The 14,054-nt window shown below is 38.2% G+C and overlaps 1 protein-coding gene and 2 long non-coding RNA genes across 3 annotated transcripts; 1 reads left to right on the forward strand and 2 right to left on the reverse strand.

Moving 5' to 3' along the window:
• Positions 1-2,400: 2,400 nt before the first annotated feature.
• On the reverse strand, positions 2,401-6,101 carry LOC108881693 (D-beta-hydroxybutyrate dehydrogenase, mitochondrial). The gene is made up of 5 exons (XM_018673783.2): positions 5,846-6,101; positions 5,330-5,440; positions 5,017-5,158; positions 4,747-4,899; positions 2,401-3,691 (listed from the first exon to the last, which is right to left on the reverse strand). The coding sequence occupies exons 1-5, from the start codon at positions 6,056-6,058 to the stop codon at positions 3,225-3,227; spliced, it is 1,086 nt and encodes a 361-aa protein (XP_018529299.1). The 5' UTR covers positions 6,059-6,101; the 3' UTR covers positions 2,401-3,224.
• Positions 6,102-7,398: 1,297 nt separating this feature from the next.
• LOC127139263 (uncharacterized) lies at positions 7,399-10,328 on the forward strand. Its single transcript, XR_007809434.1, has 3 exons — positions 7,399-7,887; positions 8,608-9,054; positions 10,210-10,328. It is a non-coding gene; the product is annotated as an uncharacterized LOC127139263 (long non-coding RNA).
• Positions 10,329-11,655: 1,327 nt separating this feature from the next.
• Positions 11,656-13,772, reverse strand: LOC127139262 (uncharacterized). Its single transcript, XR_007809433.1, has 3 exons — positions 13,693-13,772; positions 12,663-12,721; positions 11,656-12,064 (listed from the first exon to the last, which is right to left on the reverse strand). It is a non-coding gene; the product is annotated as an uncharacterized LOC127139262 (long non-coding RNA).
• Between the last annotated feature and the right edge of the window lie 282 nt (positions 13,773-14,054).

A 14,054-nucleotide genomic window follows, 5' to 3' on the forward strand; every position in this document is an offset into this window, starting at 1 on the left:
TTAAAAAAAACAAAAGCAGTGAATTAGGATCTAGGGAGGAGACTTAGAGAATCTGTTCCACTGGATAAGAGTATCTGGAATACCGCTCCCAGTCATATTTGGGCGGGGAGAATTAATAGAGGCCAACGCTGATGTATCATAGCTGAGAATAAAAGATTTTGGATGGGAGTATTATGGAAGGGCTTTTATGGTCTAGTCAATCGAAGCGTATAAAAAAAAAAAAAGCCAGTCATGCCACACAGAGCACAAAACATGGGTGTGAACCCTTTTTTTTTTCCCTCTCTCCATTCCCCAGGTGATTGACAGAGCTATTCATACAAGAGCTGTGTGACGATGGGGTGTGTTTTCTCTGCTTTGGAGCTGCAAAAGATGAATTATAAACAGAAACAATTACCTTTCAAATTTGATTTATGTTGGTTTAACAAGCTCTGGTCCATCCATAGCACTGGTCAAAATCTTAATTCAACTGTAATGACACCACTTTATACAAGTGAAACTGTTTATTTATTAGGTAAAACAACATTCCAAGATGAAAGCTTCTGTCGGGATTGAACAGATTATAAATCACTAGATTATTTCTGAGTGATTTCTGTTGATTTTAGGTCCTAAATCTATTAGGACCTATTTCAGTTTCACATATTAGCATCATTTCAACGTGTATAGGATATCCGTGCCTGTTTTTCCACTTTAGTGTCTGTATCTGGCTGCGTTACCAGGCACCAGATAAGTATTTGGGTTACAGGAATCCTGTTACATGTCATTTATTGCACCCAATCCCTGGCTGTTGTATTGGTGCCATGTTGCTGACACTTTGTGCAAGATAGTGTTTGCCCGCAGCACTAATGAACTGCTGTCAGCATCCCCACTTTTTTTGTGAAATTTCCTCCCTGACTTCTATTTCTACAGAATCTGCAACATTACGCAGCATTAAAGTGACAAACGCCAACGCCATGTGCCCCAGTTTGAAGGATTTAGGCGGAGATTTTAATGTGCCTTCACAGCTTTCTGTCAACCAAAGGTTTAGCGTCCCCCTTTTTTCCCCCCTTCTCCCGTTCTTCCCACTTGTCACCACTGTGTGCTATTTGGTTAAAGCTTTGCATGTGCATCAGTTGAGTCTGATTAGTGAGCGATGTGTCAGGGGGGTGTCTGAAAACATCCTCATAGGGAAGGGTATTTCCTCATTTAGTGCTCGCTTTGTTGATGTAGGCTGCAAATGTCATCGTCTAACATTTTGTTGTCACGCATTAAAATGTCCATTAGTTGATATTGTGTGTAGTTTCAAGTGACCTTACCGTAGCTGATCTCATCGAGCATAACTTCTTAAATGAACAGTGAATGCCTACATGTACAGTATATTAAAAAAATATGTGCTGATGTTCATTCAGAAACATAACCCCAGGTGTGATGTAATCATGACCTGAATCTCATTTATGAGCACCTCAAGTAACGGTATCACATATTGTTGGTTGTGAAGAAACTGTCATGGTTTCCAAGGAGATAGTTTTTTTTTATGTCTGTATGTATTTCATATAAGACTAGTGTAAGACATTCACTTTTGCAGTTTAGCCACTTAAATATGTAAAAAAGAAAAAAACATCCTCAATACTTAAATGTGTTACTTGATATACAAATACAGAATTACAGTATCTCCCTACATAGATATTGTTATAAACTGGGATCTTTTTCATTTTACAACAATGAAGGCCGCATGAGCAGAGCCTTGTAGCTGTACAGAAATGGTTTTAAATCTGCTTAAAAAAGACATCAGAGTCAGTTGTGACAGATATTATCAAGAGATTGTTTATCAAACTATTTTTCACGATCGAGAACTACAGCGCAGCCGGAGCTATTTTTGTTCCTTGACTGCCAAACAAGCCTGAGATAATCTTGAATCTTAAAAGGTCGATGTCTTGATAATATTCAGAACAAATGGCGCATGTTTCTTAACTTTGGTGCTTTTGTGCTGCTTACATTTCTATGGTGTTCTTTGTCTCACAAAGCTTTGTTCTGTATGAGAGAGAGTGAAGAAAACAGATCCATGCTGTGGAATGATAAAAGGCAGTGCTGTGAAAAAATTTAATGTCATGCTCTTAATACTGTTTTTATGGAGGGGAGATCGTCTTCAGGTGTAATAATTTAGAAGAGTTTATTAGAGTGTTCAAAAGACGTAATAAACAACATAAAAATGATAATGTCTGTCTCAATTTTTGCTACAATGTGATTATAATGCAGCTTAAATTGGGACATTAACATTCTCTGATAGACAGCAGATGATTCATGCATGGAAACAGCAGTGGTAGGTTTGCATGATGCTTGTGCGCCACCTGGTGGCCTTTTGTATTGTTAGAGTTGCTGGCACCACCCAGGCCAATCACAAATGAGACTTTCAACAAAACTTGGTCACATTTTGGTCACTTTATTTGAAATCATTTTTGAAAAATGATACTGTGATTACAATATTGTCAAAATAAAATGCTCTATTCATTCTATATACAAAATACTTATTCACCAGGGGAGGGTGGGGTAAACCTTTTTGTTCAAGTGTACCCATTAATCACATCAATCAACCCCACTGTCGAAGTAGCACGCAGGATCTAACAGACCATGCGAGACAAAGTGGGCTTGTGTTGTCGTTGCGTAACTTTGGGGTAAGTCGAGCCAAATCTCACCACAGCCTTACAGTAGCTGACCTTGGTTTGTTCCGGCCACAGTCACAACAGAACAGCAGGAGCCTTCTCTTGAGCTCTACCAGCTTTGGTCCTCATGCCAGTGGGGCCCCACATGATTCCCATGAGGCAAAAAAAATTACAAGTAACAGGAAAAAAAACAAAAGCTATATGGAAAAAAAACGCACATTTTTTTGTAAGATAATACCACAGCAAGCAATAAAGATGCAGTGTTTATAGATACAAGTATTTCACAGCCCTGCTGATATCCAACACAAAGTAGTTACTACTTATCACGGAATATATCTGTATAGATAAAGTTGTGGTTTTCTTAAGATGTACAAAAAGCAAAGTGCAATAATTTACTTACAGTTTTAAAAAACCGTTAAGTTTTAAGGCTTGATCAGTGAATGATTTCAAGTGCTGAGGAATACATAGCAGAGACCCCTCTTCAGGGTGAGTCTGTAGATCTGCGTAGCGCTATAGAGTTGAAAGTATATGCTGCTATCAGTGATCTGAGTATGAAACGGAGAGAGCTAACACTGGAACAACTTCTCTTTAAAAATAGAGCAAGTCGCTTATGGCACCGGGCAGGTGGGTCATCACCTGCTCTCTGATCCACCAGTGTGGCTCCATAGGGTTGTATCGCGTGTAAGGATGCTTGGACATGATGGCGTCTGTGATGTCATCCAAAACAGGGGCCACCTCCTTTTGTCCGCTGTTGCAGTAAGAGCGCATCAGAGCCATGTGGTGCTCGAAGTGGGCTTTCCCGTAATCCTCCTTCACGTTCGGGGACGCCTCGTTCCACAGCTTGTTGGCCGTGGTGGCCACGATGTCACGGGTCAGGATGCCGGTGGCCACGATGAAGTTCCCCGGTTCGATTATAGACACTTTGACTCCCCAGGTTTTCATCTCATAGCGCAGGCAGTCAGAAAAAGCTTCCACGCCATATTTAGATACACAGTAAGGGGACCGCATGACATTTCCCATCCTCCCATACATGCTGGCCAGGTTCACAACTCGGCCTGCAGTCAGAGGTACAGGGCATCAGAAATGAACTCAAGATTTTATACTCTGCTTCAACCAATGCTCTAGGGATATCCACTTTAAAAACAAATGTTGCATCATGTAAATATTATCTGATGGTTCATTTACAGTTAATGCAGCTCTAATGTAAAATGAAATAAAAGGCCTTAAGTGCAGCTTTTACTCAGTGCCTGCTAAACCTCCAGGTCCATAGTTCAACAGTCTTTAGAGACATTCTTAACAGGAGCTTGGCCTGAAGCTCTGCTCAGCTAAGCAAAAAATGACTACATCACTGTTTCTGGATGAGTCACTTATTACCAGCTTAATAAAAGCAGTGCCCTACCACACTGCAGCTCTGTTGGCCACTGATAAGCTTTCCCCAAGAAAACTTGTTTGACATTTGCATATTCTGAATAGCAAGCATTCAAGCTTTCTATTTGCTTTCTCCACCACTTTTAAACTATCTCTCAGGTTATTATTGCTCCTAAACTGTGGCGTAACTAGCAGTCACAGCCACCAGCACTTCTAGAAATGTATTAAAAATGTATTTAAATGTCATTTAAATGCACACATTTTAGTCTGGATTTTACATGAATGAATTACTTTTTATTCAACATTTAATTTTACTTTTCACTGAATTTTTAATTTACTGTATGCTTCTTGTTGAAGCACTTTGTTATTATACAAAGAAAAGTGCTACACAAATGAAGTTATTACGATATAGAATACAATATGAATATTAAATGTTTCTTTTCACATTCTGGGGAAGGCTTTAATTTGTCTTTAAATGTCAGGCTTGTTTGCATTGTTAGCATTCCTCATATCATGGGACACAACTTAAAGGTTGGCTGCACCGTTTTCTTTCAAATAGGAATTCTAACAATGTTTCTAATCCATCATAAAGAAACTTAGGGAAAGAAATAAAGTAAAATCCAAGGTGCTTGTCCCTTTAAGATTTTAGCATTTTGGCATTTTGGACACTATTTAACTTATATGATGTTTATATGTCACAAGTTGATAATGTGTAAAAAAGTGTGATTTTCCAGCTGCTGACCTCTGGCCCTGCGGATTAGTGGCAGAACAGCTTTGGTGACCCTGATGGTCCCCCACAGGTTGACCTCTGACACCTGCTTGTAGGTGTCCATGGACGTAAACTCTACTTCTCCAAACGTCGACACACCAGCATTGTTCACCACTGCCCACAGACCTGGGTCATAAACAGTGATAGTAAGTCACAGAGGATTAAGTCTGTGAATGAGTGCACATTTATCTTTTTTTAATCTATGTTAGTGAAGACAGAAGCCGATGCAGTACTGCTGTTTACCTCTTTCAGAGTCCTCCAGGTTGTCTTTGATATATTCCACGGCCTGGTTCACCTGCTCCTCACTGCAGACATCCAGCTGGACTACCCTCATGCGATCTGAATGAAATTCCTCCAGCTCCTTTGCACCCTCTCCACTTTTATCCTGCAGGGACGACAGGTCAGTTACAACAACTCATGTTAATACTGAATGTCAACAACCTCAAAAAACAGGGAACTATACAAGCCTCCTGATCTGCTGCTAGTTTACTGGGTACACCTAGCTAAATGTGTGAGTGTGTATGAAATGGCACGTGAATGCATGTTTAATCCATACCTTCAGAAGACATCCAGCAAAGACAGTGAAGCCCAGCCTGTGCAGATGTTTGGCGAGTGCATTGCCAAATCCGCTGTCACAGCCTGTGATGAACACAGCTTTCCCCTTCACCTGCAGAGAGGGACAAAACACAGAAAGGCTTGAGTCACATGAACATATACAAGAGCAGAGTGGAAGAGCTTACATAATGCCTGCAACAATTTTATATACTAAACAGATAAGTGTAGAAATGTTAATAAGAATGTCATTCAAATTAAACTTTTGCAAAAAAGCATTTCACTACTGACAGCAGAATCTATACTATTAATACACGAGAATAGCGTTATCCAGTGTAACAATATCGTATTTCCTCTAAGTCTAACTGTAGGATTTCTTGTTAGTAAAGTTAATTAGTGTTATTACATTTTCAACTTAAGAATCTGCGTGATATTTGTGTTCCTGTTGATTGTGTCATAGCATTATATAAAGAGCGACAATTCACGTTGGTGTTCAAAACAGTCCATGTTGTACCATTACCTCCACCAAACCTCTAGGAATTCGGGGCGTCGCAACATACAACACAAAACCTAGATACAGCACAACTATGCACTCGGTAACGCTCGTCTCCGGTAATCCCAACATCCTCATAACCGCGTTTAGTAGAGCAGGTAGTCCAAAACCCAACACGACTGTCAGGAATACTGAAAATGACACGAGAAGTGCCACTCGGAACACGGAGAGCGGGGCCATCTTGACGGAATGGAGTGTTTACTTTCCTGGCGAAGCGGTCTACATCACCCACCGCGGGGTCACGGCACGCCCCCGTATCAGATAGCCAGAATTCCCTGGGCTGCGTTCAAATTCACGGAAAGTGGCAAATTCGGTTTTGAAAGTATGTTATTTGAAAATAAGCCTTAGATACCCTGTACGCGCTCGGGTGCTGTTTATGAATGTGTTATTGCCATAATGGACAGCTAACTCAGCCCCATTACACTGTTCTTTCTATTGGCTGAACTAGCTTTTAACGGTCGCCTGTCACAAAAATACATGTAGGCTAACCTAACCTAAACCACAACCAACCATCACGCTTAAGGGGTTTGCTTCTGATGTAAAATAAAACCCTTTTGTGGAGAGATTATGGACACAAACAGGCGTTATTATTATTAGCCTTTTTTTTTTTTACTTCCACAGATCTCCCACACACAAGATCGAATCGGTCAGGCTGTGAATGGGATTGAAGCGAAACCGGAAAAAGCCAGGAGTGACTCCTCTTGCCGCACACACCATGGGTTTGAGGACATTTCACATTTAAGTTATGTTTCTGTTTGAAGTTGTACAAAATAAGGCAGCTCAGTCAAGTTGAAGTACTTCCACTCAGAAGACAAACACACATTATATTACACACACACACACACACACACACACACACCCACCCACACACACACACACACACACACACACATATGTACTTACCAGGTAATAGAATGAGCTGCCTCATTTTAAAACACATTTACAAACAACGCTTTAATATATGTTTTGCACCTGACTGACTGAGCAAACTCACTGAGAGTATGCACAATTATCGTGCTGTTGCCCATCTTGGGAGAGGAGCTGTTGCAGTGTTAGAGCTGCTTTGAGAGCTATAACGACTCTGCGACAACAGCATATTAAGATGGTTGCTGGTTTTAGCTGGTGTTAGGCTACTTTACCTGGTTTACCAGGCTGGACAAGCTGGTCAGGCTGATCTTGCTGGTTTGGCAGTACAGTTGGCCATATTGGTATGGCTGGTCATCCAGCCAGACTAAGCTGGTTTCTGTCAATCAAGCCGACTGGCTAGTTGACTGGCTAGACTGACCAGCAAAGCCCAGCTGGTCAAGTAGGTTAAGACACTTAAGATGGTAGGAAGGCCAGTCAGTTAGACTGACCAGGCTGGACTGGTCAGCAAAAGCCAAGCAAGGCTCATAATAGTCCCTTTTTCCCCATGAGTAAAAAGCATGAATTAATGAGAAAAATATTATCTTTTAGAGGATTTACATGGAATTGTCCAAATGCCTGTAATCAATTCATTCCCCAAAGAACAATGTAAAAATATGAGGAATCAACTGAGATTTTTTAAATTTGAATAATTTTAATTATTAGTATATATGAGAGACGTTAAGGCATGCTGCTTTCTGCTCTAATACCGCCATCTAGTGGGCATTTAGGCGAATACATAACATTAAATGAATATGTCAAGTATGATATATTATCAGTGCAAGCAACCGGTAGATTACAAAAATGAATCTCATCACAAATCAATATTATTCAATAGATATTGATTATACCTAAATTCGCACAAGGTAGACTGAGTGGAGGATTGTTTTCTCTCTTGCAGTGACTGTGGACATATGCAGGATTCCCCTCAGAAACCGATGAAGTGGTAGCACCCAAATTAGAACGTCTGACACGTCATGCGTTCACACGTGCGACCGCTCAATGCACCGCAAGACGCTAACACGTTCAATGCATGAAACTGCAAGAAACTGACCGAAAAAATGCCGTCAAAAACGACAGTTTGATGAGCCAAAGGTGAGACAAAGGTAACGTAACATACGTGGCTGTGTTTCTGTAGCTAACTGTTTCCTTCGGCTACTTTGTAACGTTAAAATCACGCGCTGGCTGGTGACAAAGCGTTTTGCTGGGTGCTTTGTCCGCGCACTTGTAGCAAGTTTTACTCCTTAACAGATCATTTGTTCACAGTGTTTGTAATTTCTGTTGCTAGGTCCTTACAAAGGGTCTGATTTTTTTTTTTTTTTTTGCCGTAGTGGTAAACCCGGTTCCATTACACACAGGAGTCCACTGACATGACTGATTGTGTTCCAGTTATTAGTCAGAACCCATGGAAACGGGAAAAACACTCGCCAAAACCTTTTAATTTTGAGAGCAAATTGCTCCTCAACACGAACAGATTTTGATTATATATTTTACTTTGTTGGTAATAGTTATACACTTCAGCGATACGGTCGTGCTAAAATGACGTTAAAGCACACCCTCTCGGTTAATATTGCTTAAATGAACATGTAGAGATTCCTAATGCTTTATTTAGTTTTAGTTTCTTTGAAATCGGATAGTTTAGTGACTTTGAACTGAATTATTTAGAATCAGTCTATTATTTGGGTGTGCCGTGATTTTCTTACATGTTGTGGTTCAGCTGTAATGTTGAATATTTCTCTGTGTTTTCATGATGAAACTGTTGATGAGTAATAGGTAGTAGTGTATTGATCATTTTCCTTTGAATTTTCCTCTGTGATTTCCTCCAGGTGTCACCACTTCGTCCACGACATCGTCCACGATCGCAGAGACATGGTCCATGATCGGAGAGACATTGTTGAGGATGAGGGAGACATCGTCCTCGATCAGAGACATTGTCCACGACCGCAGCGACCTTGTCAAAGACGAGAGAGACGTTGTCCATGATCAGAGACATTGTCCCATGCTTCGTAGAGACCTTGCGATAGAATCGGCGGAGACGGGGGTCACCGATTTGACGGCACTGCCCGCGATCATGGAGACATTGTCGATGATCACAGAGACGCCGTCTATGATCTCAGAGACATCGTCCACGGTCGCAAAGACAGTGGCCATGATCACAGAGACTTTGTCCATAATCTCAGAGACATTGTCCGCGATCACAGAGACGTAGTCCACGATCATAGAGCGTCTTTGTACAATGAAAAGTTCTTTGAGACCAGGACAGAGGCCTCCAGGTAATTCACAGACACCTTTACATCAACTGTCCAACACAGAGCATTGACATTAAACTGTTTATGTTCAGTATTCAGTGTATCAGAAAAGTGTAATAATAGAAGTAATCTGTAGTATAAAGATAATGTAGAAATAATTAGTATTAATAGAAGTAATGTAAAATATAATTAGAAATATCAGAAGTAAGATGTAATAGTTAAAGTAATCTATTACTACATGTAGCAGTAAAAGTTATCTGTAAATTTAGGAGTAATATGTAATAAGAAAAGTAATACGTAATGGTAAAAGTACTCTAATATTAGAGGTAACAGTAAAAGTAATCTATATGTAAAATGTCACATTATATTAAGGTGTCAAAAGTGTTAACCGTTATTGTTAAGGATCAGTCAAAGTGGGACTGATAAATATCTTAACTTCAGTTTGATTGTACATGATCAGAAATTCTTAATTATGTGTATGTGCTAGGCACATTAGGCTACACTGCAAAACAATATCAAGTCTACAAATATAATATTGGAGTGATTTGTTCATTAGTGTGTTCACTTTAATTGCTGGTCAGAGGGTGATTTGAAAAAATATCTTTACAGTTTATAACGACCAGTTTTACACTTAGTTACTTAAAAGTTTTCACATAAGCTGCTGTTAAGACCTTTGTAAATTTGGTTCTTATTCATTAAATGAAAACAACACAAAATGAAGACATTTTAAATATGTGTTCATAAGAAGAAGGTTGAAATAATGATTCTGTATGTGACCATCTGTGGTGGAAGAAATACTCCGATTTTTTACTGAAGTATAAGAAACAACACAAGTTAAAATCCTGCATTCTAAAATTGACTTAACTGGTAGTGTTTATTATTGTTGTGCAGTTCACAGTGACATACGATTGCTTCAGTGATTAGTTGATAGACGCACAATTTATTTTTTACCAATTTACTTTTTACTTTTTCTTAAATATTTGTTGTTGCTGGTTCTTCAGGAGGTGATGACAGTCATCTGTTCATTTTCTGAAAAAGCCCTCTATTGTTTGTTACATGTTGTGGTTCAGCTGTAATGTTGAATATTTCTCTGTGTTTTCATGATGAAACTGTTGATGAGTAATAGGTAGTAGTGTATTGATCATTTTCCTTTGAATTTTCCTCTGTGATTTCCTCCAGGTGTCACCACTTCGTCCACGACATCGTCCACGATCGCAGAGACATGGTCCATGATCGGAGAGACATTGTTGAGGATGAGGGAGACATCGTCCTCGATCAGAGACATTGTCCACGACCGCCAGCGACCTTGTCAAAGACGAGAGAGACGTTGTCCATGATCAGAGACATTGTCCCATGCTTCGTAGAGACCTTGCGATAGAATCGGCGGGAGACGGGGGTCACCGATTTGACGGCACTGCCCGCGATCATGGAGACATTGTCGATGATCACAGAGACGCCGTCTATGATCTCAGAGACATCGTCCACGGTCGCAAAGACAGTGGCCATGATCACAGAGACTTTGTCCATAATCTCAGAGACATTGTCCGCCGATCACAGAGACATAGTCCACGATCATAGAGTGTCTTCGTACAATGAAGAAGTTCTTTGAGACCAGGACAGAGGCCTCCAGGTAATTCAAAACAGACATAAAACCATGAAAAAAAATGTCATAGTATAAGTATGGTGTCAAAAAAAAATGTAAACATATGTCATATATAGTATGGCATCAAAAAAATGTCATATGTCAGTATAGTAAAGCGTTGAAAAATGGTCAAAAATGTCATAGTTTAGTATGCCTTCAAAAACTGGCAAAAAATGTCATAGTATAGTATGGCGTCCAAAAAATCATAGTATAGTAAAGTGTTGAAAAATGGTCAAAAATGTCATAGTTTAGTAGTTCAAAAACTGGCAAAAAATGTCATAGTATAATATGGTTTCAAAAAATGTCATAGTATAGTATAAATGTCAAAAAATGTCATAGTATATATGGTCAAAAAATGTCATAGTATAGTATGTGTCAAAAAATGTCATAGTATAGTATGAAAAATCAAAAAAATGTCATAGTATAGTAAGCGTTGAAAAAAGTCAAAAAATGTCATAGTATAATATGTGTCAAAAAATGTCATAGTATAGTATAAAGTCAAAAATGTCAAAAGTAAAGCGTTGAAAAATGTCATAATAAATGTCATAGTATAGTATTGAAAAATGGTCAAAAATGTCATAGTATAGTAAAGTGTTGGAAAATGGTCAAAAAATGTCATAGTATAGTATGGTGTCAAAAATGTCATAGTATAGTAAAGTGAATGGTCAAAAATGTCATAGTATAATATGGTGTCAAAAAATGTCATAGTATAGTATCAAGTCAAAAATGTCATAGTATAGTAAAGCGTTGAAAAATGGTCAAAAAATGTCATAGATAGTAAGGCATCAAAAACTTTTTAGATGAGTTTCTCCATTTTCGAATAAATGTCACAAAAGTGATTTTGTAATGTAGAGATGCCAAATATTCTCTACTTAGAGCTTGAAATTAAAATGTAGAATTTAGGCTAAAAACAGTAACCCTAACACTGATCTCTGGTTAAAAATATTCCCTTTCATACAATATTAAAAAGACCAGCAAAATACTCAGTGTTCAGAAGTATTTATTTGAGTAGGACAATCCTTTATCAGTCCCACAACGGGGAAATTCAGTGTTGCAACAGTAAAAATACAAAAGGGCATTATATCTCTAAGACATAAAACAAGGTAATATACAACAATATATAAAAATGATACACAGTAATAGATTGGATTTTGAGCACTGATATTGCACTGTTTGAAATAGCAAAATATTAAAATGAAAATCTGACCTAACCCACAAACACTGTGTAGAGGTGTCAGTGTGGAAAATGAAGGTAGGATGGCTACATTAGGATAAGAAGTTGTAAGGCATAAAAACTGTCAAAAAATGTCAGAATAGTATGTCATAAAAATATTTAATAGTTTAATAGTTTCCTTGTCTCTGCAGGAGGAGAAGACGACAGCAGCTGAAGACCTGAAGTGGATGAAAGAAAAAAGTGTTACAAAGCTGTTAATTAGATAAGACTCCCACCATCTAACTGCTGTAAACAGTGCTGGTTTCCTGATTTTCAAGTGAACACTGTTTTTCTCTACCACCTGTAATGTAGTCATGGGCACATTTTCCAAAGACTTTATAAAGTACCTTTGAGAACATTCAACAACTTATGATACAACTGTTTATTAACTGTATCACAAAGATTCTTCGTAGACGTGTTTATCTTTGAAAAATGTGCAACACAACTACAGTACTTTCCTTGTGGTCAAATATCTGTCATTATCTTTGTTAAATGTCTGGAATAAAAGTATTAAGTGTCTTTATAAACTTTTGAGCCTTTAAGAGTATGTCTAAATAAGTATGAATTACATAAGTAATAGAAAACCTTTAGTCAAAAGTCAAATATAATATACATTTCAAAAAGTTTAAATAGGTAAAATAGGTCTGAAATTTTTTTTAAGTGGTGTGACTGCTACATTACAGCAGCTTTAATTTGTTGCTATTCGTTCCAGACAAGAGGTTCCTCAGTGTCAAACTGCAGCTGAGATAACTGAGATAATGACTGAGTCAGACTGACCTTCTGGAAATGTCTTCACATCTGTGTCTCTTCTCTGTGCTTTAATGGTTGTTTGAATCCTGTGGAGAAAAACGCAACAAACATTAATTCAAATATGTGACTTTTAACACATCAAAATAAAAGCAGTGTCTGGGTACTGAACTTCAAACTTTCAAAAGATAGAGAAGTAAAAGACACTAAAAAAAAAAACTAGTTTGGTGACCAACTAGTTCTGGAATAATCAGAATTTAGAGTTAAATTTGCTTTATACACAAAGACAGAACAAGCTCCTCTGATATTCTCCTGATATTCACACAACAGCAGTGGATGGAAATGTTGTTTTCTCCAAAGTCAGTTAAAATTTGAACTGAATTTGGTTGATAGAAGCCAAAATGAAGCAAAATTAAAGTTTGTAATTTGACTCTGAACTGAATAAATTCTTCACATTTTTATGATTTAGTGTTCTAATGATAAAGATATTAAACGTGTTAAATATTTATGATTGAAAATGTGGGGAGTACACCGAGGAAAGCTGAGCGTTCACTCCGTGGACTGTCACATGGAACAGGGCATTAGACCATCAGGAAGCAAACTGACTGAAGACAGAAACACAACAAACAGGAGACATCATTGTCTGCCATGTTTGACAGTCCAGGCTCTGGTTGTTGGAATCTGTGTGAATCTGTGTGGTGTGCTGTGTTGGTGTTTATGTTGCACATTACACAATATAAGAACAAAACTCTGAAATCTGACATTATTTTTTGTCATGCGTGTGTGGTCTCTCACATTTTCTAAATCAGGTAAGATTTTAAAAATCTTTTAGTCTGTGCCAGGCTTAAGAGGGCAAGGGAGAGAGAAAGAGACAGAGAGAGTGAGCTGATGATTAAATTCTTCATTTTCTTTGAACTGTACCTTCATGAACTATGTAAATAAACTTTAATAATAGTGAAGTCTTTTTGTGACAAACTATTCAGACTTCAGATCAAATACTGAAGATATTTAGTCCAGTGCTCTGTGTTGATCAGCTTATGTAAAGGTGTTTGTGAATTACCTGCAGGCCTCAGTCCTGGTCTCAAAGAACTTCGCTGTATGATCATGGACTCTGATCATGGATGAAGTGGGGACACCTGGAGGAAAAAAAAACATACAAAAGAAAATGATCAGTACACTATGATCTATTATACAACAAGTAGTTCCGACTAAGCAATCTGATTGGTCGACAAGACATTTAGAATGTGCTCAAATCATCATCGTCATGAACTGACTTGACTGGATGTAGTCTGAAGTACAGTATCTAATTCAAATTCAACAGAATTTGAATTAAATGTGGTTGTTTTAACCAAGATTATGCTGCAAGATACAAATACATTTTAAGTTCCCTGTTACAGGTTAACCTGCAATTCATCTAATTTC

This window comes from Lates calcarifer, linkage group LG24 (assembly GCF_001640805.2).
Source record: "Lates calcarifer isolate ASB-BC8 linkage group LG24, TLL_Latcal_v3, whole genome shotgun sequence".
NCBI lineage: Eukaryota > Metazoa > Chordata > Actinopteri > Centropomidae > Lates > Lates calcarifer.